Genomic DNA, 9,340 nt, shown 5'->3' on the forward strand with positions numbered 1-9,340 from the left:
CAGAAGACCCTGGTTCAAATCCCAGCACCCACATGGTGGCTAACAACTGTCCATAACTCCAGTTCCAGGGGATTCGACGACCTCTTCTATCGTCTGGGGGTACTTCACGACATGGGTGCACTTATACACAAGCAGGCAATATACTCATACACATAAAATTTTTTTTTTTAATTCTGGAAAAAAAAGGAATAGTAGTAGAGAAATGAGACCAACTTCAAATATAAAACTTTAAAAAAATTTTGCCTTTTTTAGGTGGATCATTGTGAGCTCAAGGCCAGCCTGGTCTACCTAGTCAGTTCCAGGACAGCTGGAACAGGGAGACTCTGTCTCAAACAAAAGACCAAAAAAAAGGGGGAAAAAAAGAAAAGAAAAATTGGTGTCCTGTGCACTATTTTCATTGTGTGGTTTTAGGTGGTGCTATTTTTGAATTCCAAAGGCAAGATCTGATGAAAACAAAATTTACATGGAGTAATTTGAGTAAAAGCCTTGTTCCGAGTTCTTCCCATCAGTTCAGGATTGATTACCAGGGAAAGGTGGTCTGTGCACCAAGCTCCACACAGAATCTCAGTGCCCCTCCACATCATTAAGCTCGAGGGCGAGAAGACAAGGGCATACCATGAGGCACCAGTGTGGAGTGCCCTGTCTGGGGAACACTCCAAGGACTCCACTCCTGTCGTCCATCTCCTCGGGCGCAGACTCTGAACTGATAATCAACATTGGGGTCTATGTGCAATACTATGAATTCAGTTTCAGAACCTACATATACATCTTCAAAATGATTTGAGGTACATTTACGGAACTGGAGCCTGTAATCTTGAGCTGTAAAGTCATCATCCACCTATGGAGAAAGACTTTATGTTAGGTAAAAGTCAGAAAATGATGACAATTTAGACCAATCTTATAGGGCCCTGTGAAAAAAGGCTATTTAGGACAGCCATGGACAACAGGCCACCACTATGTCCTTTGTTTTTCCTTTTATTTATTTTTGAAACAAGGTCTCACTACATGTAGTCAAGGCTTGATTCAAACTCAGTACGTAGCAGTCTAGCCTTGAACTAACTCATGGTGCTCCTCCTGTTTCAGCCTCCTAAGCCCTAGGATTACTGGTATGTAGTACCATATCCTGTTGTTTCTCCCCACAGTTTTTTTTGTTTTTTGATTTTTTTTTGAGACAAGGTCTTGCTCCATAGTTTAGATTGGCCTTGAACTCATTAACCCTTCTCCTTAGCACCAGAAGTGCTTGTATTACAGTAATGTGCTACCATGTCTGGCTTCTTCTTTACATTTATTTATTTATTTACTTATTTATTTATGTATTTACTTACTTATTTACTTACTTACTTATTTAGGTGTGTGCAAGTGTGTGTATGCATGTGCATGCCAGAGAGTGGGTGTGGTGGTCAGAAGACAACTTGGTTCTCTCTCTACCATGTGGATTTCAGAGATCAAAGTCAGACTGTCAGGCTTAGAGCCAAGTGCCTTCATCTACTCAGCCAACTCACCAACCCCCCACACCTTTTTAAATTGAAATATGTCTCTGGGGCTAGAGAGATGGCTCAGTGGTTGGGAATACATATTGCTCTTCCAGAGGACTGGAGTTCAATTCCTGGCACTCATGTTGGGCAGCTCAAAACTACTTGTGCTAGTTCCAGGGGATCCAACATCCTCTTCTGGCCTCAATGGGCATTGACTGAAATGCACAAACACACACACACAAGACATGCATATATACACATAATTAAAAAAATAGTAATAAAGCTGGCAGGGCCTGGTGGTACATGCCTTTAATCCCAGTATTTGGGAGACAGAGGCAGGCAGATTTCTGTGAGTTCAAGGCCAGCCTGGTCTACATAGTGAGTTCCAAGACAGCTGGTGCTAACAGGGAGACCCTATCTCAAAAAGACCAAAATAAATAAATAAATAAATAAATAAATAAATAAACTAATAAAGCCAGGCATAGTGGCACATGCCTTTAATCCCAGCACTCAGGAGGCAGAGGCAGGCAGATCTCTGTAAGTTCGAGGCCAGACTGGTATACATAGTGAGTTGTAGGCCAGCTGGGGCTACAGGGAGACCGTGTCTCAAAAAGACCAAAAAAACCTCCAATAAACAAAACAAAACAAAACCCCCAAATTAAAAAAAAAAATTATTATTTTTTATTTTATGCATATAAATGTATTGCCTGCACATAGGTGCACCCATGTCATGCAATACCCTCAGAGGTCAGAAGAGGGTGTTGGATCCCCTGGAACTGGAATTTCAGTCAGTTGTTAGCCACCATGTGGGTGCTGGAAATCGAACCCAAGACCTCTACAAGAGCTATCAGTGCTCTTAACCACTGAACCATCTCTCCAGCCCCAAAAATATTTTTAAAAAAGAAATGTCTTTAGGCCAGGTGTGGTGGCACACGCCTTTAATCCCAGTACTTGGGAGGCAGAGACAGGCAGATCTTTGTGAGTTTGAGGCCAGCCTGGTCTACACAGTGAGTTCCAGGACAGCTGGGGCTACAAGGACACCCTGTCTCAAAAAAAAAAAAAAAGAAATGTCTTTAATATTAACCACTTTGGGAGATGGCTCAGCAGTTAAGAAGACTGACTGTTCTTGCAGAAGACCCGGGTTTGAATCCCAGCACCCACATGGCAGCTAACAACTGTAACTCCAGTTCCAGGGGATCCAACAGCCTCTTCTGTCATCCATCGGCACTGCACAACACGGGTGTACTTACCTACATGCAAGCATACACTCATACGCATAAAATAAAGATAATAAGTAAAATATTTTTTTAAAAAATTAACCACTCTGAAGCTGGATATGGTGGCACTGCCCCTAATCCCAGTCACTTGGGAGGTAGATAAGGGGATCATCAGTTAATGGCCAACCCTGTCTCCAAAAACAAAACAACAACCAAAATCTCACAACTACATATCAATCATATAGCCAAGACTCAATATCCAGAATACATAAAAGACTTTTAAAAATTAACAGGAGACAAGCCACACACAGAAAATGCACAAAAGGGGAAAGATGAGACGACTCAGCAGGAGGGGTCCTGCCACCAAGCCTGGTGATCTGAGCTCGATCCCCAGGACATGGTAGAGAGCCAGTTCCTACTGGATGTCCTCTGACTGCCATACTCACAGTACAGCACACACAGCCCCAAATAAATGAATAAAAATGTAATTTAAAAAAAAAAAAGGCTGGGCGTGGTGACACACACCTGTAGTCCCAGCACTTGGGAGGCAGAGGTAGGCAGATCTCTGTGAGTTCAAGGCCAGCCTGGTCTACATAGTAAGTTCCAGGACAGCTGGGGCTACAGGGAGACCCTGCTTCAAAAAGATAAAAAATAAAAAAAAAAGAAGAAGAAAAGAAAATGAAAGCTGGACATGGTGGCACATGCAGAAGTAGAGGGAGGAGGATCTCTATGAGATCGAGGCCAGCCTAGTCCAGTCTGCATAGTGAGTTCCCAGGCGGCTGGGGCTATAAGGAGACCTTGTCTCAAAATATGGATGTGGAATATTCACTATCATCATTTGCCTCTAATGCAGAATTGGAGAAATCCAGGATCAAGTGTAGGAACTGTGTGATAAGAAACAATGTTGTGGAACTGAGATTTTAGGACCCTTTAAATTAGGGGTGCAGCTCAATGGTAGAGTACTTTCCGAGCACAATGAATCCTGGGTTTGATCACCAGCACCACAAAACAAAGCCAAGCTCACACTTTATCTGAAACTGGAAGAAGTATCACTGTTTATCTTCCTGTGACTTTCATTATAAAGCAAAAGAGATTTTTGTTTGGAAAGAGAAAAAAAATGTTAGTTAATGAAAAAGATCCTAAAAGCCTCAAATCACAAATCCATGATGCTGAAGCGACTTTCAAAGTCCTGAATCACATACCTTACACCATCGAACTATGATGCCTCCAGGTTTCTCTATTAGTTCTTCAATCTGTACAGGTGGGCAGGATGCTACTGTTCCATGCTTAAAAATGTGGTCTTTCACTATGTTAAGAATGGAATCATCCAACTGAGCAGACAAACAGGGCACATCAACTAGTAAAGGCACTTCTGGTAAGCTGAGGAAACAATGTTCATGTGTTTATGACACATTTAGAGTTGGAAATACATGGAGCATTTTAGATCAGTCACATGCTAGAAGGATCCTTAAGGCCCCAGTAAATAATTCTCACATTAGCTGGAGGTGTTGTGAGGGGCTTTAATATTTATGTTACACAAAGATTCTCTTCACAACTAATTATAAGCAAGACAGAGAAATTAGATGCTGTATGGGGAGGCATGTGAACGTAATCCCAGCACTCACAAGAGTGAGACAGGACAATCTCCAAGCTGGAGGCCAGCCTGAATTACATACATGGTGAGCCTCTGTCTTAAAACAAACAAACAAACAAACAAATCATAATTGTCAAATTTAGAACAAAAGAACTGGTTACTGAAACAAATCAGTTTCAATAATGCATTCAGAATTATGTTTTCCTTCTGTAGGGGGCATAGTAATCCTCTACATCATTCCAATTTTACAGTACGCGTGCTGCTCTGAAAACAAGCACCAGAATTTAAAATTTTTTGCAATTTCCTTATACACTGGAACTGAAAAAGATCTGTAATAACACTATGTCAAAGATTTTAATCACAACTATTTGGTACTAGTTGTAATGATAACGGGCAGTGAAACCTTAAAAAACAAATTCTCCATCTCCCTTACTTAGAATCTTTAATGGGGCTCAGTATGGTGGTATATGCCTTTAATCCCAGCTGGCCTGCCTGCCTCTGCCTCCCCAGGGCTGGGTGCTATCGCATCTGGCAACAGACATACTTTATATATTAAAAAGTCCAAAAGGCATGAACTGTTTTACCTGTCCAACTGAATGTGTGAGGCCTTTTTGGTAAAGCTCCACAATTTATCATTCTGCTCTTCTACACCACCAAGAATGGCAATCTCACCTACATTAAGGGAAAGAAAATAAGCACAGAAAAAAGTCATGTTTTAAAGTCAAATTATATAGTAACCAATACAACTCATGCCTACTGTTACAAGTTAACTGCCTAAAAGGAACTGTTAAGCCCAAAAGGAAAAGGGGTATATATTGGTAAAATTTTGTCAGAGATCAAAGATTCTGTTCTAGACAAGCAAATCTGGCTCAACAATGCATTTTCACACAAAGCAGAAGGCCCAGGGACTTTTCTCAATCCTTTTTAAACAATTCTTCAGGTTTTTTTCTGATTTTTTTTTTCCATTTATTTTTTTGGGGAAGGAGACACACTCATGTGTGGAGGTCAGAGGACAATTTATGGGAGTTGGATTCCACTATGTGAATTCCAGGGATCAACTTAGGTTGTCAGCCATGGAAGCAAGCTCCTTTACCTGCTGAGCCATCTGGCAGGCTCTTTCTTCTGATAGATCTTTTTTTTGAGCCAAGGTCTTACTTTGGTTGACCTGAAACTTGCTACATACACCACACTAGCCTCAAGCTCACCACATCTGCCTGCCTATCTTCCTAGTACTGGGATTCCAGGAGTGAGCCACCATCCCTGGGTCACTTTCCAAATGAACACATCCTGAAGTTACTCTCTTTTTAAAAAATTATTACTACATGGGGCTGGAGAGATGGCTCAGCGATTGGGAGAACTGACTGCTCTTGCAGAGGACCCGGGTTCGATGCCCAGCACCCACATGGTGGCTATGAACTCCATGGACACAGGTACTCTCACATACATGCAGGCAATACACTCATACACATAAAATAAAAAATGCTAAATAAAGCCGGGCATGGTGGCGCACACCTGTAGTCCCAGCACTCGGGAGGCAGAGGCAGGCGGATCTCTGTGAGTTCAAGGCCAGCCTGGTCTCCATAGTGAGTTCCAGGGCAGCTGGGGCTACAGGGAGACCCTGCTTCAAAAAGACAAAAATAAATAAGTAAATAGTAAATATTTTTTAAAATTATTACTACATTTATTTATTCATTGGGGGTGAGGATATCCATGCCATGGCATCTGTGTGGAAGTCAGGACAACTTGTGGGAGTCAGTTTTCTTCCTCCACCACACAGGTCCCAGTGATGGAACTCACAGAGTGCCATGCTTGACAGCCAGTGCTTTATGCAGCACCATCTCACCAGCCCTAGGTTTTTGGAGTATATGACTTTCTTCTTCACCAAAAGAAAAATATAGATTTACTGATTATTGTCTCAAAATCCTCAAAATTCTCCATTTGGAAGGCAGAGGCAGGAGAATCAGAAGTTCAAGATCATCCTCAGCTATATAGCAAGTTCAAAGTCAGCCTAGGCTATACAAGACCCTGTCTCAAACCCCTCCCCCAGAAAACCCCAAATAACAATAGCAACAACAAAATAAATGAATGAATAAATAAATAAATAAAAGAAAACATGGAGGCAGAGGCCTTTAATCCTAGATCTGAGGCTGGTGGATCTCTGTGGTATCAAAATCCAAAAATCAAAAAACCAGGGCTGGAGTTCCAGGCCAGCTGGGGCTACAACAGAGACACTCTGTCTCAAAAACACCAACAAAACAAAACAAAACAAAACAAAACAAAACAAAAACCTAGGGCTCAAGGGATGGCTCAGCAGTTAAAAGCACTGACTGCTTTTCCAGAGTTCAGTTTCCAGCACCCACATAGCAGCTATCAACTTTCTGTAACTCCAGTTCCAGGGCATTTGGCGCCCTCTTCTCATCTCCATAGACATTGCACACACATAGTGCACTTACATACATGCAGGCAAACACACAATTTTTTTTTTTTTTTAATTTTAAGACAAAACAGAACAACAACAAAAACCCACCAACCAAGAAAAGCAAACCCTGGGGGCTAGAGAGATGGCTCAGCAGTTAAGAGTGCTGACTACTTTTGCAGAGGACCCAGGTTCGATTCCTGGCACTGACATGGCAGCAAAAACCATCTGTAACTCCAGTTCCAGGGGATCTGACCACTTCTTCTGACTTCTGTAGGCACTGCATGACACGCATACACTTACACACATGCACTCACACACATAGGCAATATACTCACACATAAAATAAAAATAATTAGCTGGGTGTGGTGGCATACACCTTTAATCTCAGAACTCTGGAGGCAGAGGTAGGCAGATCTCTATGAGTTTGAGGCCAGCCTGGTCTACCTAGTGAGTTCCAGGACAGCTAGAGCTACAGGGAGACCCTGTCTCAAAAAGATTAAAATAATAATAATAATAATAATAATAATTTTTTAAAAAATTTTTAAAAAGAAAAGCAAATCTCGAAAATAGTCCATATTTATTAATCCCTTGGGAGGAGGCAGAAAGAGTTTGAAATTAAAACTATTTCAGAAGTATAAAAAATGCAGGAACCAAGTGCTATGACAAACAAGTATGTGCCTCAAAGGATTTATTTTAGCAAATGAAAGCAAGTCCTCAGTGTGGTAGGAGTGCACTCTTGACCTGACGACCTGCTTCTGAGTCTGTTTCCAAATGCAAAGCCTCCAGGGGAAGATGCTCTGCGGTCTAACTAAAAAGAATTTTCTCAAAGGAACTGTTATGGTCTGTGAAAAACAAAGATGTTTTATTGAAGATTATTATTAGTCTGTAAAGATAAATAACATCATATTCTTAGTGGGATCAAAAGGAGATTAACTTTCTAGATAAAGTGACAGACCCGTGAGAGACCCAAACACCTTACCTGATGCCATTCACAGCACTTACTCTGTAGAATGCATGGAATTCAGTTTTCCCTGGCTCCTTTTACCCCAATTGCCCTTGGAATGTTGGGACACCCTATGAGACCACACACTCTTCCTGCATGATATGGTATCTCTTGATGATTTTACTTATTCCTACAGAATCAATCTGATGCATACTGACCTCAGGTATGTTCTCTCTCTGAAACATCATGTCCTGATTTCCATGGTAATTACCTCAAGGTAAACCCCAAATCAAATGTCTAAGACTCACTAAAATCCCTCTCTCCTCCATTTCCTGCATCAGTAAATGGCACTACATTCACCTGGTCATCCTGTGCTAGGCTGCTTTTAGTTATCACAAATCCTTCTCTTCCCTCTCCACTCTATCCACATAATTGCCACCATTGATCAGTAAAATCATCATGTCTACCTCTGAAAAAGCTTTTAAAACTAGCCTAGCCAGATATAGTGGTATGTGCCTCTAATTCTAGCTAAACAAGAAAACTTTGAGCTGGAGGCCAGACTGGGCTACCTAGCTAGAACCTGTCTCAAAAAAAGAGAAAAATACAGGGGGCTGGAGAGATGGCTCAGTGGTTAAGAACACTGGCTGTTTTGGCAGAGTACCTGGGTTTGCTTCCCAGCACCCATATGACAGCTAACAACCGTCTGTAACTCAGTTCCAGAGGATCCAAGACCATCTTCTGACCTCCTCGGGCACTGTGTGACATGGGTGCACTTACATACACGCAGGCAATATACTTATCCACATAAAAATAAATTAATTAATTAATTAAAATAAAAAAAAATACAAAGCCTGGAATGACACACACCTTTAATCCCAGCACGCAGGAGGCAGAGAGGTGGATCACTGAGTTCCAGGCCAGTTAGGGCTAGTGAGACCCTGTCTCAAAAAATAAAGAAAAGGTGTGGGGGGGTGCTAGAGAATGGCTCAGTGGTTAAGAGCACTGGCTGTTCTTGCAGAAGGCCTGGGTTTGAGTCCCAGCACCCACATGGCACCAACCAACCATCCATAACTCCAGTTCTAGGGGATCTGACGCACTCTTCTGACCTCTGCGGGCACTGCACGACAAGGGTGCACTTACACACACGCAAGCAATATACTCACACATAAAATAAAAATAAATGAAAAAAAATTTTTTAAACTGAAAATCTTTAAAAAAAATTAAAATTAAAATTAAAGAAAAGGGCTGGAGAGATGGCTCAGTGGTTATGAGTACTAGCTGTTCTTGCAGAGGACCTGGGTTCAGTTCCTAGCACCTACATGGTGGCTAATAATCATCTGTAACTCCAGTTCCAGGGAATCAGACTCTTTCTTCTGGCCTCCATAGGCATTACACCCATTGGTGCACTTCCCTTACATACATGCAGGCCAAACATTCATACACATAAAACTAAATTTAGTAGAATTTTATAAACAGCTGGGCATGGTGTTTGATCCCAGCACTAAGGAGGCAGAGGCAGGCAGATATCTGTGAGATCAAAGCCAGCCTGAGCTACATAGCAAGTTCCTAGCCAGCTGGGGCTACAGGGAGACCTTGCCTTAAAAGGATTTTTTTGAAATACCAATCTGAAAGTGCTTGTTCCTAAGAATTTTACTTAAGGGCTGTTCAACCTGTATGATATTTTCGATACTT

At 41.7% G+C, this 9,340-nt stretch overlaps 1 protein-coding gene across 1 annotated transcript in view; it reads right to left on the bottom strand.

The window, feature by feature from the left end:
- The window catches only part of Crlf3 (cytokine receptor like factor 3), a 43,938-nt gene that overhangs the window by 13,449 nt on the left and 21,149 nt on the right, over positions 1-9,340 (bottom strand). The window contains exons 3-5 of the mRNA XM_029557915.1: positions 4,871-4,958; positions 3,895-4,072; positions 590-838 (exon numbers count right to left, since the gene is read on the bottom strand). Of these exons, the coding sequence (XP_029413775.1) occupies positions 590-838; positions 3,895-4,072; positions 4,871-4,958 (515 nt within the window). The remainder of the gene's footprint in view (positions 1-589; positions 839-3,894; positions 4,073-4,870; positions 4,959-9,340) is intronic.

Source organism: Nannospalax galili, unplaced genomic scaffold (genome assembly GCF_000622305.1).
Source record: "Nannospalax galili isolate Female #2095 unplaced genomic scaffold, S.galili_v1.0 scaffold8, whole genome shotgun sequence".
NCBI lineage: Eukaryota > Metazoa > Chordata > Mammalia > Rodentia > Spalacidae > Nannospalax > Nannospalax galili.